The sequence below is a fragment of the Podarcis bocagei genome (genome assembly GCF_964188305.1).
Source record: "Podarcis bocagei genome assembly, chromosome: 11".
Classification (NCBI taxonomy): domain Eukaryota; kingdom Metazoa; phylum Chordata; class Lepidosauria; order Squamata; family Lacertidae; genus Podarcis; species Podarcis bocagei.
In genome coordinates this window covers 57,283,834-57,305,391 of record NC_138136.1, presented here as the reverse complement: position 1 = coordinate 57,305,391, position 21,558 = coordinate 57,283,834, and the positions used below count along the sequence as shown (strand labels likewise).

Genomic DNA, 21,558 nt, shown 5'->3' with positions numbered 1-21,558 from the left:
GTGAACTATCTGAAAAGCAATTGTAATCAACAGACTATGCTAGTAGGATTGCAAGAAGTTCTGCAAGGAGGACTTTGTGAAATATTGCAAGGAAGGCTTTGAAAAGAATTATAAATTAAGGATAATTAAAAGTAATAGAGAAATTAAGAAATGCAGAATAAGTGATAAAGGACGGAAAATCTTCAGAGGTTGTTGACGGAAGTCTAAAATATTGCATAAGATAAGAAGTTATGTTAAATGGTTGTTGGAATTGATATGCTAAAAAAGTAATAAAAACATATACGTATATAAAAAAGAACTATTCAACCCCAGAGATTCGCATGCCGTGCAATTACAGTAACATCTCCTGTTTAGCAACCATGTTCAAAATTGTGCCAGCCTAGTTTGGGGACTCCTTCAAGACATCCACAAGCTCTGCACACCAATCCTGACCTGCTCCTCAATTTTGGGGCAACCCAGTCAGCTGGGCAGGATATTATTATTATTATTATTATTATTATTATTATTATTATTATTATTATTATTATTATACCATTCCCTTCCTAGCCTGCTAAGAGGGTTGCAATATGAGAGGGCTGCAATGACAGCCAGCATGGTGTAGTGCATGGGTAAGGAAACTAAGGCCTGGGGGCCGGATCCGGGCCTTAGTTTGTCTACCCATGCACCCATGCCCAATCACCTTCTAAACCCGGACAGCAGACGGTCTGGGAATCCGTGTGTTTTTACATGAGTAGAATGTGTGCTTTTATTTAAACTGCACCTCTGGGTTATTTGTGGGCATAGGAATTCGTTCATTCCACCCCCCTCCAAAATATAGTCTGGCGGCCCCCCACAAGGTCTGAGGGACAGTGGACCGGCCCCCTGCTGAAAAAGGTTGCTGACCCCTGGTGTAGTGGTCTAGGGTGTTGCACTAGGACCTAAGAGGTAAAGGTAAAGGGTAAAGGGACCCCTGACTGTTAGGTCCAGTCGTGGCCGACTCTGCGGTTGCGGCGCTCATCTCGCTTTATTGGTCGAGGGAGCCGGCGTACAGCTTCCGGGTCATGTGGCCAGCATGACTAAGCCGCTTCTGGCGAACCAGAGCAGCACACAGAAACGCCATTTACCTTCCCGCTGGAGTGGTACCTATTTATCTACTTGCACTTTGACGTGCTTTCGAACTGCTAGGTTGGCAGGAGCAGGGACTGAGCAACGGGATCTCACCCCGTCGTGGGGATTCGAAACGCCAACCTTCTGATCGGCAAGTCCCAGGCTCTGTGATTTAACCCACAGTGCCACCCGCATCCCAGGACCTGAGAGACCTGGGTTCAAATCCCTGCTCAGGAAACAAGCTCGCCGAGTGACCTTATGCCTGTCACTCATTCTCAGCCAGACCTACCTCACAGGGTTCTTGTTGTTGTTGTGAGGATAAAATGGGGAGGGGGAGAACTGCGTGTGCCGCATTGAGTGCCTCGGAGGAAAGGTGGAATATAAATGGAATGAGGAGGTAAAGAAAAAGTAAGGTACAGTGGTGCCCCGCAAGACGAATGCCTCGCAAGACGGAAAACTCACTAGACGAAAGAGTTTTCCGTTTTGGAGGTGCTTCGCAAAACGAATTTCCCATGGGCTTGCTTCGCAAGACGACAATGTCTTGCGAGTTCCTGCTGGTTTTTTTTCCTCCCCCCCTTTTTTCTAAGCCGCTAAGCCGCTTATCAGCTGATCCGATCAGCAGATAAGCCGCTAAAAGCCGCTAATAGCGCTAATAGCGCTAATCCGCTAATCCTTCAATGGGCTTGCTTCGCAAGACGAAAAAACCGCTAGACGAAGAGACTCACAGAACGGATTCTTTTCGTCTTGCGAGGCACCACTGTACTGGGTTCCCCTCCCCAATAAGCACGGCTTTCTGAAGGCTTTGGCAGTTTCCAGCTGCGAAATGAACTGCCCACATTCTTAGAGTAAATAAGACTTTGCTATCTCTGTAAGTCTTCTAGGGAGGAAATGGAGTAAAGGAAATTAAAATGCCAGAGAGTTCCATGAAATTCAGGGTGGGGAGGAGGGGAGAGGAGAGAGAATTATCTAAAAATACATGGCTTTCCCCCCAAGGTAACCTGCAAATATCAAAGTATTTTGAGCCAGTGTTTTCACTCTCTTGTGCATGTGTTTGTACATCTCGTCACATTAGCTTCACACACAACCCGAGCCACAGTTTTGCACATTGTGGAGACCGTTAAAAGTTACTTACGTTGCTTAAAAACCTCAAGAGCTCTTCTCAGGGTGCTGGAGGAAATGCAGAAAAAGTGAGGGGGGGGGAGAGAGAAAGGAGGGAACAGTTAGAATCTGGGAAACCTTGGAGAGAGGAAGAAATCATCAAATCTGTTTTTATGCCACACGCCAGAACAAGACTTCCTTGTGAACTTGCATAAACTGGCCTTGTTTCAACACCGGGTGATGCAACCTTTGAAATTCAGAGGACAAATTTTTACGGCTGGGTGTGAGGTTCCTGGGCTTCTCTTCCGCTGCCAGAGACCTCCTCAAAAGCACTTGGCGGCCGGGTAAATATGCCAAGATTTCTCAAGAGGGGCTGGCTCAAAATCCAAGGCTGAAAATCCAAACAAGACTCCTCTCTCTCTCACACACACATACATGCAGATGATTTAACATGGGGCAGCTCCACTGGGAAAGTCTCCTGCACAGCTCCTCTTGACTGCAAGGGGGTTGTGCAAGAGACCTTCCCAGTGGACTCTGCCCCATAAGCAGGCTGTACCCCGTAGCGCAGATCCACCCATTTTCCACTGTAACACCTGTAAAAAATAAATGCTGCTCTGTTTTATACCTAGGAAGAGGCCAGCCCAGATCTAGAAAGAGGAGTTAAGAAAACCCTTTTGTTTTAGGCAGGCCTAGTACACAATTTTGTTGCATTTTTTTTTAAAAAAATTAACTAACTTTATATATCACTTGATTGCACAAAAAAAATTTTTTATTAATTTTCCAATATTTACCCAATATTACCACAGTTTTGCCAATTGTACAGTTATTCCAATTAATATCAAAATAATTCCAAATATTACCAAATTTCTACAATTTAATCAAAGTGGTTTCCTGCAGAGGGGAAACCCCAAACTTCTGGTTGGTTTTTTTTAAAAATAAACAAAACGTTAAAATTATCGGTCATTTTAAAATAGTCAAGCAATGACTAAAATAAACTGTACCTAAAAGGAAATAAGAAATAAATACTTGCTGATTTTATCCATATTTTTAATTACGCTTACTGTTTTTTTAATGTCTGGCTTTTGTCACTATTTTTGGAAGTAACTATTTTATACTAGCGGGCGTAAACATCTTAGAGGCATTTTGTTTCTGATGAAGCGATGTCTCAATATTTCTAAATGAAATAAAAACACATCAGTGGTAAGGCTACCTTTGCTCGCTACAATGGGATTGTGGCAACCGATGTCTCTGAGAGCTTCCTGAGCCCCGAAGGAACACCCTTGGATTTCCCAGTGTTTCCTGTGGCTCCCAACTCACCGTGAATTGCACATTCCGTTTCGGAGACCCCAGTCCCCTTAAAGGGGCTATTTGTGCATTGTGGCTACCAAAAATGGGTGTGCCCAGTTACAAATCCTATTTGTGTCAGCAGGTCACTGGGAAATACCTCCTTAGAGCTTTTCCTATGGCTCCCAGCACATGCCCCAATGGTCACGCAACTCGGCTTAGAATAAGCTGGAGTTTAAAAATACAAGATACAACTCAGGGGTAATCACAAGGGTTATGAGCAGGCCTGGATTTAGGTTTGATGAGGCCCTAAGCAACTGAAGGTAATGGGGCCATTTATATGTCCAGCTGTCCTTTGTCAACAACAAATGGTCACTGTTTTTGTGTGTGGAATATATGCTATATGGTAATTTGTGGACCTAATAGGTATCTAAAACCATTTGCACATGTTGCCATGCAGCCAGTCCATGCAGAATGTAGGCACCCTAGATATAAAGGTAAAGGAACCCCTGACCATTAGGTCCAGTCGTGGCTGACTCTGGGGTTGCGGCGCTCATCTCACTTTATTGGCCGAGGGAGCCGGCGTACAGCTTCCGGGTCATGTGGCCAGTACGACTAAGCCTCTTCTGGCGAACCAGAGCAGCGCACTGAAACGCCGTTTACCTTCCCACTGGAGTGGTACCTATTTATCTACTTTGAACTGCTAGGTGGGCAGGAGCAGGGACCGAGCAATGGGAGCTCACCCCGTCATTGCAGGGATTCGAACCGCCGACCTTCTGATCGGCAAGTCCTAGGCTCTGTGGTTTAACTCACAGCGCCACCCGCGTCACTGGAAATCTCTTCTGAGGGGTTTCCCCCTGCCCTTTGGAGCAGTTTTGTGGGTGTGAGTGGGGGTCCACATGGGGAGAGGAAAGTTCAAGCATACCCTCCAAAAACCACTTTGTGAAAACGGAACTGCTTTGCAGAGGACATGTCTGTTTTTGGTCCAGAATTCGGACAGCCGTCTGCCCCCAGTCCAAAATGTCCCTGAGTCTATTGTGAAAGCGAGGAGGGTTTTTGCTGGAAAAACACTCGCTGGTCTGAAAACCGTGTGTGACGTAACCGCAGTTCCCTTCATTTCTGCCCAAGTAGGCTCTTCCAGTAATCATCGTTGCCCGTGCTCAGAATTCAGTTCCTGCTTTAGTGGAAACTAGAAAAGGCTGTGGCTTAAGGGAAGCTCCACTGCTTTAAATTGCTCACGGTGGCTGGTTTTGCCGTATGGCGAGGCAGCCAACTTGGGGAGCTGTAGATAAAAAAAGGAGGGATCCTTTGGCTTTTGTGGGTTCAGATTTGCTCATAACCAGTGCTGGATTTCCGTATAAATTAAACAAGAGGGACGCGGGTGGTGCTGTGGTCTAAACCACTGAGCCTCTTGTGCTTGCCGATCAGAAGGTCGGTGGTTCGAATCCGCGCGACGGGGTGAGCTCCCGTTGCTCGGTCCCTGCTCCTGCCAACCTAGCAGTTCGAAAGCACGTCAAAGTGCAAGTAGATAAATACATCAATGTATTTGATGTAAATCTCACGATGTATAAACTAGTTGCAAATGTAAGCTGCAGGAGAACCAAACCATAAAGATTAAGAAGCCTGAAAGCAGGAGGGATGGAGGTCGGTAGGGGGGTGAAGAGAGACTTAGACCATGAAAGATATAAAAAACAAAGGAGAGGATTAATAATTGAAAGGAAAATTGCTTATTATCGTTATTATTATTATTTTCTTCTTACTTTTGGAATTTTGTATATGCAACGATTAATTTAGATGCAGATTTTTTCTGTATATTTATTTTTTCCTCTTTTCTTTTTGGTTATGTATATGAAAATCAATAAAAAGAATTTAAAAAAAAACACAAAAACAATATGCAAATAGATAAATAGGTACCGCTCTGGTGGGAAGGTAAACGGCGTTTCCGTGCGCTGCTCTGGTTTCGCCAGAATCAGCTTAGTCATGCTGGCCACATGACCCGGAAAAACTGTCTGCGGACAAATGCCGGCTCCCTCGGCCTGTAAAGTGAGATGAGCTCCGCAACCCCAGAGTCGTTCATGACTGGACTTAACTGTCAGGGGTCCTTTACCTTTTTAAACAAGCTATAGCTTAGGGCCCCACTCTCTTGGGGCCCCCAAACAAATTTATATTTCCAGAATATAAGATAAGAAACAAATAAAATTAAAACTACATACAGCAACAGTGTTTTGTGTTGTGTAGGCTCCTGTGATGTAAGTCATGGGCCCCGCCTGCTAACCTGCTGCCTAAAATAAAACTGGTTTGCTCATTTCTATATATAGGGTAGGTACGCGGGTGGCGCTGTGGGTTAAACCACAGAGCCTAGGACTTGCCAATTGGAAGGTCGGTGGTTCTAATCCCCACAACGGGGTGAGCTCCCGTTGCTTGGTCTTAGCTCCTGCCAACCTAGCAGTTCGAAAGCATGTCAAAGTGCAAGTAGATAAATATCTACCACTCCGGCGGGAAGGTAAATGGCGTTTCTGTGCGCTGCTCTTGGAATAAGGCAGACTCCACAGGCCAGAATCACCCACACTTCCGAGACAGGAGCTCCTCCAAGCCTTACCTGGACATGCCAGGATTTGACCCTGGGACCCTTCCCCGAGTGCCTTCCATCACGTAGCTAGAACGTCTTGCGCTAATGGAAGTACGTTGCTGGAATCTGCCCCTATTTTCATTCAAAGGAAGTCCAGAGGTTGAGCCAAAAATGGGGTCTCCCCCCCTTTTTTATACACAAACAACAACACAGTTTTAGGGACTGCAGTCACTCACTTCAGCTCTGTCTGCCCGCAGGGTTTTTTCCGCGATAAATTAATCAGGTCCTTGCCATATCTCTCTTCTATAGAAGCCCTGTTGCGTGGGAAGAGAAAGTTTTTGTTTGTTTATTTGTTTGTTTGTTCATATCCTGCCTCTCCCCCCCCCCCCCCGCAAGCCAGGGACTCCAAGTTGGCTTACACAAATGAAAGCAACACATATAAAATACAGGAATGGCTAAAACATATAGAAGATGTAGAACAATGGCAAGAGAAGTTGATGAACTATGCAGAACTGGCAAAAACGACAGACAGACTAAGAGAAAAAGACAACAGAGACTTGGGAACCATTCCTATTATATTTGCAGAAACGAAGAAAGCCAATAGACTTGATGGCAGGATTTAAATAAACATTCACATTATCAGCATTAGAAAATGTTTAGAAGATAGTGAAATATGATTATGGTATATTTACTTTTATTTTTATGCTTTTAGGCTTGAAGTTATGTTATTAATAACTTTTTCTGTTAGGAGGTAGCAAAGTGGGCAAAAAGAGAAACAAACCAGAAGCGGAAGTTTGGGGAAGCCTTAGAGGGGAGGGAGGGAGGAATATATAGTAAATGTGAAGAATTTGAGATGTATGCAAAGAATGAAAAAGGAAAATGAATTTAATTTTTTTAAAAAAAAATAATTAAATTAAGTAAACAGGTTGGGTGGCCATCTGTAAAAAAAACATATATATAAGATTAAAAAGTACAAAGTAATTTGAACTATAATAGAATCATAGAACTTCAGAGTTGGAAGGGGTCCCCCAAGGGTCATCTAGTCCAACCCCCTGCGATGCAGGAACCTCAGGTAAGCAACTATGACAGATAGCTATCCAACCCGTGCTTAGAAATTTCCATGAAGGAGAAGCGTTAGTTCCAACAGAATTGAAACTTTGTTTTTTTTTTACCAAAGCACAGATAATCAGAAACAGCATAATTAAACCGCTTTCCTTAAAAAAACAAAAAAACAAAGGTCTATTGGAGCACAACACCTGCCAGCTAAAGAAGAACAAGGAGTTGTTCCGCCTGGCCTTTGGCTTGGAATTAACTTGTTCCCCTCCCCCTCTTTCTACCATATTTTTCGCCCTATAGGACGCACTTTTTCCCCTCCAAAAATGAAGGGGAAATGTGTGTGCGTCCTATGGGGCGAATGCAGGCTTTCCCTGAAGCCTGGAGAGCGAGAGGCATCGGTGCGCACCGACCCCTCTCGCTCTCCAGGCTTCAGGAAGCTATCCGCAAGCCTTGCAAGTCCGGCGGGAGGTCCCGCCCGCTTGCAAAGCTTGCGGGCAGCAGCCTGCAGCCCACAAGCTCGGGGGATAGTGGGGAGGCGGAGCACCGCCACCCCACTATTCCCTGACCTGATCTGGAGGCTGGCGGGGGGGAGAAGCAAGCTTACTTCTCCCCCTCCCCCGCCAGCCCCACAAGCTCGGGGGATAGTGGGGAGGCGGAGCGCCGCCACCCCGCTATTCCCCGACCTGATCTGGAGGCTGGCGGGGGGGGGGGGAGAAGCAAGCTTGCTTCTCCCCATCGCCAGCCCCATAAGCTCGGGGGACAGCGGGGCAAGCCGCTGCTTCACGGAGGCTAGAGAGGCTGTCCCTGAAGGCAGAAGAGGGAGACGGAGCGCTCTGTCTCCCTCTTCTAGCTTGGGGATGGCTGCGCAAACCTGGGGGGAAATAAAAAAAAATTCCTTGATTTCCCCCCCAAAAAGCTAGGTGCGTCCCATGGGCCGGTGCATCCTATAGGGCAAAAAATACGGTATTTTCCTTTCTCCTTCTGTGTTGGAACTCCTATTTGGGGACTTCCCTGCCTTTTTTCTGGCCCACATAGGACCAGTCTGGATAGTTAGCCTTGGTAAAGACGTTTTCACCCCCAAAAAAGTTTTTGATTTTCTGCTGAAATGAGGCTGCATTTTAATGCTGTATTTTAATCTTGTTTTTTAAGTTGCATTTCAATCAATTGTTTTATATCTGGTGTTAGCCGCCCTGAGCCTGGTCTTGGCTGGGGAGGGCGGGGTATAAATCAAATTTATTATTTATTATTATTAAGGAGAGAGTCGTTCTAGCTTCTCCAGGGAGGGAGTTTCAGAGCCTGGGAGAAGCCCCCACCAAGAAGGCCCTCTCTTGCATTCCCACCTGTGAGGTTGGCGGGTGGGGGGGAGATAATTTTTTGGGAAATGGAACCCATGGAGGGAGGGAAGGGGGTTCAAAGGTTCGAAAGAACCTTTTCCTTTTTGTGTTCTAGAATGGTTAAAGTTATTGTGCATAAATTTATGTAAAACCAATAATATAGAACGGAGCAAGTCCGACAAGTCTTCAGCACATACCTTTCCTTCAAAAAGTCTTCAAACTCTTTGCAGTTCTTCCTGCCGTCATTGAGGTGCTGGATGATGCTGTCGTAACCAGCTGTGCTGATTAAATCTGTAGTCTGAGCAAAGGGCGTTGAAAAAGATATTTAGAAGAAATATAACTTTTTTAAAAAACAACAACAACCAGCCCAGCAAGGATCTAGGACAGGGGTCCTCAAACTACGGTCCGTGGGCCAGATCCGGCCTGCCAGGGTCCTGAACCGCAAGGCGCAAGGCTCAGAAATGGGCGGGCGGGAAGAGCCCTGAGGTAAAAGCGTGCGCGTGTAACAAAGCCCTGGTAACACGGTTGCTACCGCCGGCGCCAGCTGCTTGATAATGATGATAATGATAATGATGATGATGATGATGATGATGATGATGATGATTAATTTGTACCCCGCCCATCTGGCTAGGCTTCCCCAGCCACTCTGGGCGGCTTCCAAAAAAATATTAAAATCCTCTAATACATCAAACATTAAAAGCTTCCCTAAACAGGGCTGCCTTCAGATGTCTTCTAAAAGTCTGGTAGTTGTTGTTCTCTTTGACATCTGGTGGGAGGGCGTTCCACAGGGAGGGCGCCACTACCGAGAAGGCCCTCTGCCTGGTTCCCTGTAGCTTCGCTTCTCGCAGTGAGGGAACCGCCAGAAGGCCCTCGGCGCTGGATCTCAGTGTCCGGGCTGAACGATGGGGGTGGAGCCCTCCGGCGCTGCCCCTTTAAGCCGCCGGAGGGTGGGACAGTGGCGAAGGAACCCCTTCCACGCCAGCCCTTACCCTCCGGCCAACTCCATGCCCACCGGAACAGCGCCTCCCTAGCCAGTTGCCTCCTTAACGCCGCACGGATCCCATCTGGCGGCCTTGGCCACCTTAAAAGTTAGGGAAGCACCAAAAACACAGGCAATATATGCAAATAGAATTAGTAAGAAGAGAAGTCTGAATCACAACAGTTTATTGTACAAGGGAATCTCCATGTAAATAGTGGTGGGTGAATCTTTAAAATCAAGCGCTCCACCCACACTTCCCCTCTACAATTTCATGATTCTGTGATTCTATCCTTTGAAGTTTAGACTGATACATCTTAGGTTTCATCCTGTTTACAACTTCCTTTTCCCTCTCCTCTCTCATGGCTAGGGATGAGAGGTCCCCGTGGTCTGAGAAGAAATGAGCAAGCACAGCTGCTTTTACTTTCTCCAGACGAGTTATTTAGCTTTGAACTAGAAACAGTCCATGGACGTGGGTGGCGCTGTGGGTTAAACCACAGAGCCTAGGACTTGCCAATCATAAGGTCAGCGGTTCGAATCCGCATGACGGGGTGAGCTCCCGTTGCTCGGTCCCTGTTCCTGCCAACCTAGCAGTTCGAAAGCACATCAAAGTGCAAGTAGATAAACATGTACCGCTCTGGCGGGAAGGTACCTAGAAATGGTCCTATCCGATAATAAAGTAAAGGTAAAGGTACCCCTGCCCGTACGGGCCAGTCTTGACAGACTCTAGGGTTGTGCGCCCATCTCACTTAAGAGGCCGGGGGCCAGCGCTGTCCGGAGACACTTCCGGGTCACGTGGCCAGCGTGACAAAGCCGCATCTGGCGAGCCAGCGCAGCACATGGAAACGCCGTTTACCTTCCCGCCAGTAAACGGTCCCTATTTATCGACTTGCACCCGGAGGTGCTTTCGAACTGCTAGGTTGGCAGGCGCTGGGACTGAGCAATGGGAGCGCACCCCGCCGCGGGGATTCGAACCACCGACCTTTCGATCGGCAAGCCCTAGGTTTGCACAAACCTTTGTGGAAATTAGTATTTAAGGGAACCTCTTGGAGGGATATGCCTGCGTGGGACCAAGCTTAGAACAGGTCAGGCTGCAATAAATATTGTTTCAAAAGTTGGATGCCACCCCTACCCTCTACCAGATTCATGGGGGTTCCTGGCAATCACCCAGGGTCTGCGTTCCTTTGGAGAACAGAGACACAACAGAGACTGTCATAGCTTTAAGAAATGTGGTTTATTTGTCTATTTACACCTTCTGTCTGCATGGGAGGAGTCCAGATCTTAAAGCATGGCCCTTTCAAGAGCCTTGTACTCCACAGCAGTGCATCTCTCCCAGCCAGCCTTCAGCCAGCCTGCCCAAGATGGATCCCAGTCTTTCTTCTTCTTTCTTCTTCCCAGAACACCCTGCTAAAAAAATCTCTTTTCCTGCCATTTCACACCCAGTTACTGCGGCAACCTTCCAAATCCCCAGTCACAGTGGGGAGGATAGCTCTCTTGCATTGTCAAGGGCTCTCAATGGCCCTGTATTGCTTCTTGATGGCCAGGTCGTTTTGCATTAGCTTGCTCAGGATTTCCTCTGCAGTTTGTATTTCTCCTTTCACAACCCAAAGCATCAAAATCCTACCATTTATTAATTTCGAGAGTTTAGGGGTCCCCAGCCACAAATCTCTTAACACCGTGTTAGCTTTTTAGGAGACACTTTGCCAAATCGGTGCCCTCCAGCTACCCCAGCCAGTATGACCAGACTAAAGGTGCTGCCAGTCATTGAGCAGATTCTTATTGTCTTAATCTGAGGGTCTGCTTGTGCATGGTAGCTGTGAAGCAGAACTTTTCCTGACTTCCTCTGTCAGAGGCAGTAATGCCTCACAGATGAGGAGAGCTCCGTTGCACTCAGTTCCTGCTTACAGACTTCCCAAAGGGCATATAAATGAGTCGCTGATCTGATCTGGCAGGGCTCATGCCTTTGTTCTTCTTTCATCCAGCCATTATGGCCCATGTTACCCAGTGTCTGCTGGGGGGGGGGGTGCTGACCCTTAGGCCTGGCTGCTGCAGATGCTCCACTGTGTTTTTTTATTATATAATTTTTTATTAGTTTTTCAACATATCATTTTCAACAAAAATTAAACATACCGTATTTTTTGCTCTATAAGACTCACTTTTTCCCTCCTAAAAAGAAAGGGGAAATGTGTGTGTGTCTTATGGAGCGAATGCAGGCTGCGCAGCTATCCCAGAAGCCAGAACAGCAAGAGGGATCGCTGCTTTCACTGCGCAGCGATCCCTCTTGCTGTTCTGGCTTCTGAGATTCAGAATATTTTTTTCCTTGTTTTCCTCCTCCAAAAACTAGGTGCGTCTTGGGGTCTGGTGCATCTTTTAGAGCGAAAAATACGGTACTTTCATATCTTATACACAAGATGTGTATTTCTTTAAAGGCCAGAGCAAATAACATAACCTAGTTTTACAGCTGTGAAGCAGTATAGCAGGTGCTGTTAAGTTGTGGTAATTAAGCTGTTGGGTGTAGTATATAAAGAGCAGCATGGAGCTCTCTCAGTACCCTGGTGAATTGGATGGTGGATGGCTCATGCTTACTGATATGCAGTCATACCTCGGGATGAATATGCTTCAGCTTAAATATTTTCAGGTTGCGCTCCGTGGTGACCCAGAAGTAACGGAGCATATGACTTCCGGGTTTCGCTGCTCGCACATGCGCAGATGCTCAAAATGACGTTACGGCAAAACGCGACCTGCACATGCGCAGAAGCATCTTACGTTCACTTCAGGATGCGAATGGGGCTCCGGAACGGATCCCGTTTGCATCCAGAGGTACCACTGTATTGTAATTTAGTGTAAAATGAGTTTTTGTTTTTGTTATTAAAACCCAGCAAAAGTTACTTTTGCATTTCTTGAATGTGTGGTCTCCCCAGCATGCCTTCTGCAGCACAACTAATCGTCAAAATAGCCAACACTGGGCTGTTTGATGGCACAGCAAACATTTGTGCACCTGTTCAACCCGAGAACTTGATGGTGTAAATCGGTCACGAGACTGAAACACACACCTTTCTGGTTCTGTGTTTTTAAAAACTGGCACCAGCTGGATTATATTTGCTCCTTGCTCAGTCCGGCCTAAATGCTCCTGGAATAACCAGAGAGTTTCAGATGGGCAGAGATGGATTTAGGGGGCTGCAACTGGTTCCCCCACACTGGGCACCAAGCCAAGAGGGCGCCACAGGGGGCACTGCAACCATGACGAACAACGGAAGGCAAGGGGCAGCGGGGTTGCCAAATGTTGGCATCACACAGGCACCTCTGAAATTTTAAAAGCTCAAAGTCCTCCACCGAGATGGGGCTGGGTCAGCCAAGTGCCACAAAGCCCAGCCTCAGCGTTGCAAGGTCTCCTCACCAGTGCCAGAGGCAAGAAGCCAGTGCAAATGTTTCGGCTGGGAACATAACTAGGTCACCATCTGTGGCACAGCTATAAACAGAAATAACCTCAGAGGAGCTGTTTGCAGGAATATGGGTGGAAACTGTAGGCAGGCTGTTTCAAGGTGACAAGTCAGCCGCTGATGAGTCCTTGGTGCAACAGAGTGACCGGAGGCAGATGAAAACCAAATTCCAGATACAGCACATTTCTGCTCATGCCTACAGCCCCACTGAACCGACTGAGACTCAGGGCCCCCGACTCCTAGGGGCCCATCTCTTCTGGGGTCCCCTGGTCCCCAATATTTTTTTGGATGAGGAGCTGGGGCCCCCAATGTTCTGAATGAACAGGGGATGGAGTAGGCTGAGTGCAGAGCCAAGGACAGTGAAAAGGCAGCAGGAGGAGACATCCGACCACAAGAGAGAAGGAGCCACCTGCCATTGAGTCGACACTGCTGCCATGTTCAGCTTCCCCCCCCCGACACCCCCCAATGTCCTGACGTCACAGCAGCATGCGCACATCATTGCCCTCCCAATCTTCAGCGCAAGCTGGCGGCTCTGCTGAGACTTACAGTGCAACTTGTGAAACTGCCTTCTACTGAATGAGACCAACAGTCCATTTAGCTCAGTATTACCTACACTGACTGGGATGCGGGTGGCGCTGTGGTCTAAACCACTGAGCCTCTTGGGCTTGCCCATCGGAAGGTCGGCGGTTCGAATCCCCACAGCGGGGTGAGCTCCCATTGCTCTGTCCCAGCTTCTGCCAACCTAGCAGTTCGAAAGCATATCAGTGCGAGTAGATAAATAGGTACCACTGTGGCGGGTGTTAGAATTCCTGCTCCATGATTGAGGTCATGGAATTTTTGTCTATCACATGACGGTGTATGTTTTGACTCCACGGAGTGGGAAGTGACAGAATGTTTGTGTTACTGTGTTCCGTGAAGTGGGACTATTGTCCTTTGTCCTTTTTCTCTTTGCTGTCTGATGCTAGAGAGAGAGGGAGCCATATTGCAGTGTTCTGTGTGTGTTTATATGTAAATAAAGTAGATGAGCAAAACACTGCTGATGAGCAAAAAGCTGCGAAGACTCTGCGGATCCCTAAGTGTGCCAATGGCATCGGTTGCTGTGATGTTCGGGCTGAAGAAAGCTTTTGAAACTCCAGAATGATCGACCAGGAGGGAGAGAACATGCCAGTCGGGCATGTGTCTCTGCCAGGGTCCTACTTCAGTGCAGGACCAGCTCCTGACAGTGGGAAGGTAAACGGCGTTTCCATGCGCTCTGGTTTCCATCAGTGTTCAATTGCACCAGAAGCGGTTTAGTCCTGCTGGCCACATGACCCAGAAAGCTGTCTGTGGACAAATGCCAGCTCCCTCAGCCTGAAAGCGAGATGAGAGCCACAAACCCATAGTTACTTTTGACTGGACTAAACCGTCCAGGGGTCCTTTACCTTTATATCTTTTTTTTCTTTTTTTTTACATTGACTGGCAGCAGCTCTCCAAGGTTTCAGGCAGGGGTCTCTCCCGGCCCCGTCTAGAGATGTCAGACAAATGCTTCGCCACTGAGCTCCAACCCATCTCCATGTCTGTTTAGGGGTAAGCCCTGTTGAATTCAGAGCATAGCTGTCAACTGTCCCTTATTTGGCGGGAAAGTCCCTTATCCCAGAGCTGTGTCCCACTGCTGTCCCTTATTGATGATGCCCCTTAAATTTCCCGGGTTTCAAAGGAAGCAGCTCCTCTCCCTCCTGGCCAGGAAGGAGGGAGGCTCCAACTGCGTTGCTTGGCTACGTTGCTCACCCAGTAAGGAGTCTAAGAACGACTGGGGGGTGGAGCTTGCATGCCTTGTGCTGATCAAATTGGCCACGTTGCCTGGGGACTCGCCTTTGCTCAGCACTTCCCAGCAGAGAGGTGACAGTGGTTTTCCTGGCTGCATCCCCTTTGCCGGGGACTTGAGGCTTTGTTTGGCTGCTGGCTGGGCTTTCTGCCTTTGGCTCAGAGGGGCTCAGAAGTTGAACATACCTGTGCTTGGGAAATCCCTTATTTTGGCTCCTGATCCCTTATTTTCAAGGCTGCTGGTCCCTTATTTTCAAATCTGTAAGTTGACAGCTATGATTCAGAGGGGCTCCTTCCCAAGTTAGTGGGCCTAGGATTCTGTAATTGGCATTCCAAGACTTAACAAATCACTGTTCTTGGAGGGGAAGAACCTTGCTAAAAGTGTCCGGGAAGCAAAGTGTTCAAGATTGCTTCTTTGCCGTTTAATTTTATTCTATACAGTGACTCGGGAGCATCAGGTACCACAGCTCTATGCGAATGTCTGGATTTAGTACAGTTCAGAGTTATTTCCTATCCTCTTCTTTGGAGTAAAAAACTGCAATTGTTTCAACTCAAACCATGGAACCATTTGGAACAGTGTTTCCCAAACTTGTGTCTTCAGCTGTTGTTGGACTACATCTCCCGTCATCCCCGACCACTGGTCCTGCTAGCTAGGGATAATGGGAGTTGTGATCCAACTGCAGCTGGAAATCCAAGTTTAAGAAAACCTGCTTTGGAATTACTATACAGACCTCACTTCCTCTTGGTCCATTTTGTCACAGGCTCAGTAAATCGTATTGATGTATCCTATACATCTTCACAGGGACGCGGGTGGCGCTGTGAGTTAAACCACAGAGCCTAGGACTTGCCGATCAGAAGGTCGGTGGTTCGAATCCCTGCGACGGGGTGAGCTCCCGTTGCTCTGTCCCAGCTCCTGCCAACCTAGCAGTTCAAAAGCACATCAAAGTGCAAGTAGATAAATAGGTACCGCTCTGGTGGAAAGGTAAACGGCGTTTCCGTGCGCTGCTCTGGTTTGCCAGAAGTGGCTTAGTCATGCTGGCCACAGGACCCGGAAGCTGCACGCCGGCTCCCTTGGCCAATAAAGTGAGATGAGCGCCGCAACCCCAGAGTCAGCCACGACTGGACTAATGGTCAGGGGTCCCCTTTACCCTTTACCTATACATCTTTACAGGCAACTGTGACAACTTGCCCTTTCTCTAAAACCAACTTTTCTTGCATTTCTTTGCTGTTATTAAAATGCAGTTTTAAAATATTTCGGGTGGGCAAGGATTGCAGCAGAAATTGTCTGCCTGCATTGAACTCTGTCATTATGCAACAGAAAGTGCAGCACAGAATCCTCTGATAGGGGCAGGGTTTTGTTTTCACTGCTCTACACATATTAAAGCGTCACCCACCTTTCCCACTTCTCTTCCTGACTTCCTGCACACAGAGCAGCTTCACATTAGCACATTAAACAATCCAGACTTGACCCCGTATCCTGTTTTCTTACTTTCATTTTCCTTTCCAGTGACTTTTCTATCACAGTCCAGGCTAATTTGAACTTAGCCTCATCTTTCATTCCCCTTCCTCCCCTCCCCTTCCCCTTTTTATGAAGATTACCCGTTCTGAGACCCCACAGCTAATTCTCCCCTGGTCTCCTCACTGGCCCAAATAGAACTAATTTAGCCAGCTAGCCCTGGTGGTCATCTAATGTTTATTGGATGGATTTCCCCCCTAAATTGATTTTTTAATTCTGAATTTATTGTTATTCACGTTTTATACTGTATTTTATGCTGTTTTTTGTTGCACCAATTAAGTGTTTTAAATTTGTTGTTAGCCGCCCTGAGCCTGGTTTTCTGAACCGGGAATGGCAGGGTATAAATAAAAATTTATTATTAGTATTTATTATTAACTCCATTATCTAGCTTCTGTTAATACAGACCAGGAACCCTGTTTGTCTTCTAATCATTCATTGAGAAGTGGACTCAGTCCAAAAGCTGCTCTCTTTCTTCCCCAAGGAGGGCTATAACTCAAACAATATTATTAATTATGATGATGATGTTTAAAAATTTGTATACTGTCCTATACCCACAGGTCCCAGTTCACAGCATAAAATCACAATATAAAACACAAAATACATAATAAAAACAAAAACAAGAGCAACCCAGTAGTCCCCCCCCCAACTCGTTTTAAAAGGGCATCGGATGTGAGTCAGCCAAAGGCCTGGTTAAAGAGGAATGTTTTTGCCTGGCGCCAAAAGGTGTATAATGGGTGTGGCAGTGAAACCTCCCTAGGGAGAGAATTCCACAAATGGGGAGCTAGTGCGGAAAAGGTCTGTTTTAGTGTTGCCACCCTCCGGACCTCTCACAGAGGAGGCACATGAAGAAGGGCTTCAGAAGATGATCGCAGGGTCCAGGGAGAGAGGACCATAAAGAAGGCTGATCGCCGAAGAATTGATGCTTTTGAATTCTGGTGCTGGAGGAGACTCTTGAGAGTCCCATGGACTGCAAGAAGATCAAACCTATCCATTCTGAAGGAAATCAGCCCTGAGTGCTCACTGGAAGGACAAATCTTGAAGCTGAGACTCCAATACTTTGGCTACCTCATGAGAAGAGAAGACTCCCTGGAAAAGTCCTTGATGTTGGGAAAGATGGAGGGCACAAGGAGAAGGGGACGACAGAGGACGAGATGATTGGACAGTGTTCTCGAAGCTACCAGAATGAGTTTGACCAAACTGCGGGAGGCAGTGGAAGACAGGAGTGCCTGGCGTGCTCTGGTCCATGGGGTCACGAAGAGTCGGACACAACTAAACGACTAAACAACAACAAAGGCAGCCTTTATCAACTTTGGGTCCCCAGTTGTTGTGGGACCACAACTATCATCATCCCAGTAGTCAAGGATCTTGGGAGTCGAAGTCCAACAACCCCCTTTGCTTCTGGACCCGAGAAGTGACTGTCAATGTATGGTTAACCTGTTGTTTTGGCATTTCAAATGGTTTTATGTGCAAATGGCCTCAGGACAGCGGTTTAAAAGCCGATTAACACACCAGCTGCAATAATAATACACAAGAGCAACCGCTCGCCCACCGTCTCGCTGTGTCCTGCAGTCCCACTTTCAGAGAGCAAACCTCCAGTTGCACTTTCACAAAGCCACTTCCGGCCTGCCCAGGAGGTGGAGTTGTGGGCTTCACGCCCACCCCCCACGTGAGCGGGGGCTGGTTTCAGCCCCCGCGAGAGCAGGGGAATCCCGGCCGTGTCTGCCCTATTTAGGGCCGGCGCAGAGGGGGCTCACCCTCTTTTCGCCAGCTAGCCCCCACGTTTTCCCGCCCTCCCTCCCTTTAGGTAGGCTTTAGGTAGGTCTCTGACTTTGCTATGGACTTCGGTCTGTCGCCGCATGGGACATGGTAGGAATTTTTTCCAATTGGCAATTTACAGCCATTTGGTTTTTCGCCTACCTCGTAGCAACTCGTCACAACTCTTCGGCATTGGCGGTAGGCATTGGTAAGAAGGGGTTAAGAGGATGTGGGGGGGGAGGAATGCCATCACCTCCCCCCAGTGAGCGAAGGGTGGTCCGTTAAAGGACTCCGGGGGGCGTGGCCCTGTCCGAAGCCTATGGAGGTGTGGGCCAAAGGCATGCCCCTGAGCGGTGACCCGGGGGAGCTCCTAGTCGACGTGCCTTGGCGGGAGACTCCCCCGATATAGTGTTAACCCTTCCCCGTGTCTCCAGCAAATGGGCTGGAGCCGGATAGTCGTTAGGACCAATGCCTAAGCCAATGCCTCTCATTCCTGAATTCAATAAAGTTGTGGCCTAATTTAACCTTAAACCATGGTGTCTCGTGTCTTTATTTATCCTGGTGGGGGGCGGGAACTCACCACGCAAGCACCATTTTTGCAAAGTCAAGAGGGACGGGGAGAAGTTGGCGAGGGAGGAGGAAGTGCCAAAAGGGCGAAGGGAAGAAAGCAAGAAGAGGCAGCAATGCAGTTGCTGGCTGCTGGCCCTCTACATTCCCATCCATAGCATGCATTGAAAACTAAACTCATTTATCATGGCGTAAAGCTTCGTGGGCTGCTGTCCCCTCCATCTCAGGTCCAAGGCACAGTCCTCAGTCACAGGAGCACCACTTACAAACCCGGCAGGCAGGTGGGCAGATAATAATAATAATAATAATAATAATAATAATAATAATAATAATAGTACAATTCAAGTTACATACAATTCAAGTTACAGACTCCGCTAACCCAGAAACACTGCTACAGGTTAAGAACTTTGCTTCAGGATGAGAACAGAAATTCTGCTCCGGCGGCACGGCAGCAGCAGGAGGCCCCATTAGCTAAAGTGGTGCTTCAGGTGAAGAACAGTTTCAGGTTAAGTACGGACCTCTGGAACGAATTAAGTACTTAACCCGAGGTACCACTGTAATTTATTATTTGTACCCTGCCTATCTGGCTGGGTTTCCCCAGCTGTTCTGGGCGGCTTCCAACAAAGACCAAAAATACACTAAAATGGTGAGCCACAAGCTCAGAGGGATGAACAAGTGTAAAAGGGAAGACCGTGACAATTCAGCTGCAATTCACAGAAGCACAGTGACCCTTTGCAGGCAAGAATGGTGGGCAATAAAGCTGTAAACCTGGCAATGCAGAGATAATAAAAGTATGCAGGGCAGCAGGGCAGGAAACGGTTGCTCAACAGGTAGTCACCAATCTGTCAATGAAACCCATGGATTCCTCAAACAGGCACCTCCTCAAACACACCTTTGCTCTCAACCAGAGCCGGTCCACCCATTAGCTTGGCTGAGGCAGCTGCCTTGGGCGGCAGGCTGGGGAAAGCCCGGAGGGGCGGCAAATCCAGAAACACAGGGCAATCCTTGAGTGCTGTTTCCCCAGGTCACCTCCAGGGGCTTCTTCAGCAGAGTAGGAATTAACTAAAGTTTATATAATAAAATAAATAAATGAATAAATAAATAATTATATTTATACCCCGCCCTCCTCGGCCAGAGCCAGGCTCAGGGCAGCTAACACCAGTAAAATTACAGTAAAAAAATAATAGGGGGGACCAATTTAAGATACAGATTAAAATGGAATTTAAAATGCAGCCTCATTTTAATAATAGCCCATAGATCAAAACCATAAGGGGAGGGAAACATAAGGGTCAGACTGAGTCCAAACCAAAGGCCAGGTGGAACAGCTCTGTCTTGTAGGCCCTGAGGAAAGATGTCAAGTCCCACAGGGCCCTAGTCTCTTGTGATAAGTAGTTGCAACAGACGGGGCGAACCAAGAAAACATGAGAAAAAGAGGAGACAAAAGGAGCCATGGAAGGAGAGGATGGGAAGGTCAGCTGAGGAATGCTTTCTGGTTTTCTGTTTGTTTTGGGGATATCCTAACATTGTTATTTCTTTTCTATTTCAGAGTCGTTGTTTCTTTTGCTTCTTGCGTCATTTCTGTTTATCTCTTTGATATGGAATTGTATCAGAAACATAAATAAAAACAATACAGTCTGGGGTGGCTTCTGCCAATTTATCTCTTTGATATGGAATTGTATCAGAAACATAAATAAAAACAATACAGTCTGGGGTGGCTTCTGCCAATTGGGGATGTCTCGCTCAAAACGGGACAGTTGCGGCCTATGGGAGGAGCACGGGCGCTGTTTTCTGGTTTGCCTCAAACGGCCAAAGATCCTGAACCAGCCGTGCTCTCAGCAGATGTGTGGTTGCAATTTTGCATTTGCTGAGATGTCCTCTAGTTCCATTTTTAAGCAATGAGACACTTGGGTCCCCCCACCAAACCTCGCAAGGCACTTCCTAATATAATGGTGAACTGTATCTGCCCCCCTGACAGGAAGGTCACTGCCCCTCTTCTCAGTCTGAAACGTGGGGTTTTTCTTTCTCTTTCCTAAATACTTCCTTCATATTTTCGCAGGGTTTCCTCCTCTTTCTCTCACACGCACATGCCAAGCATGTCGATATCTGCCTCTTGTTTCCATTTCTGTCAGCTGTCACCACCTGCACCTGCTATTAGTGCGAGTGCCACAGCGTTTGTTATTTTTAACCCGCCTCAGTCAGTAGGTGCTGTACGGTAAGTGCATGCAAAAGGAACAAATTCTTCCCACGGGTTTTCAGACTGAAAAGGCAAAGCGACAGGAGGAAATGGAAAGAGGCGAAAAGGAGGCAAAGGTGGGAGTGGTTGCGAAGAGAGGCACCCTCTTCGTGTGGTGTTGAAATCATAAAATCGTAAAGTCGGAAGGGACCCCGGGGGTCATCTAGTCCAACCCCCGGCAATGCAGGAATCTTTCGCCCAATGTGGGACTTGAACCCATGACCCATGAGATTAAGAGGCTCATGCTCTACTGACTGAGCTGATTGCAAGGAGCTGCTTTCCATCAGGAGAAGGGGAGCTCTGGGGAGCAGGGGCAGCAATGAGGGAGGTATGCAATAGAGCAGGGGGGTGTCCCTGAACTTGGGGTACATTGGGCATACAGTGGTACCCCGCAAGACGAACGCCTCGGAAGACGAAAAACTCGCTAGACGAAGGAGTTTTTCGTTTTCTTAGCCGCTTCGCAAGACGCATTTCCCTATGGGCTTGCTTTGCAAAACGAAGTTTGCCCCGCAATCTCCGGGGACAGAGGGGAAGGCATGCGCGCCTTCCCCTCTCTCCCCGGACCCTTTTTGAACCAAGGGGTGGCAACGGGGAGAAGCGATCTTCTCCCCTCCGCCCCTTGCTTCAAAAGAGGGGACAGAGGGGAAGGCACGCGCACCTTCCCCTCTCTCCCCAGACCCCTTTTGAACCAAGGGGCGGCAACGGGGAGAAGCGATTCTCCCCGCTGCCCCTTCCCTTGCTTTAAAACAGGTCCGGGGACAGAGGGGAAGGCGCACGCGCCTTCCCCTCTGTCCCCGGAGATTGCGGGGCAGGCAATGGGGAGAAGCAATCTTCTCCCCGC

General features: G+C 47.7%; 1 protein-coding gene across 2 annotated transcripts in view; it reads right to left on the bottom strand.

The window, feature by feature from the left end:
• PSTPIP2 (proline-serine-threonine phosphatase interacting protein 2) overlaps positions 1–21,558 on the bottom strand; it is a 56,912-nt gene that overhangs the window by 22,970 nt on the left and 12,384 nt on the right. For both annotated transcript variants that reach the window (XM_081213103.1, XM_081213104.1), the window contains exons 2-4: positions 8,625–8,725; positions 6,274–6,351; positions 2,219–2,253 (exon numbers count right to left, since the gene is read on the bottom strand). In XM_081213103.1, coding sequence (XP_081069229.1) covers positions 2,219–2,253; positions 6,274–6,351; positions 8,625–8,725 — 214 coding nt within the window. The remainder of the gene's footprint in view (positions 1–2,218; positions 2,254–6,273; positions 6,352–8,624; positions 8,726–21,558) is intronic.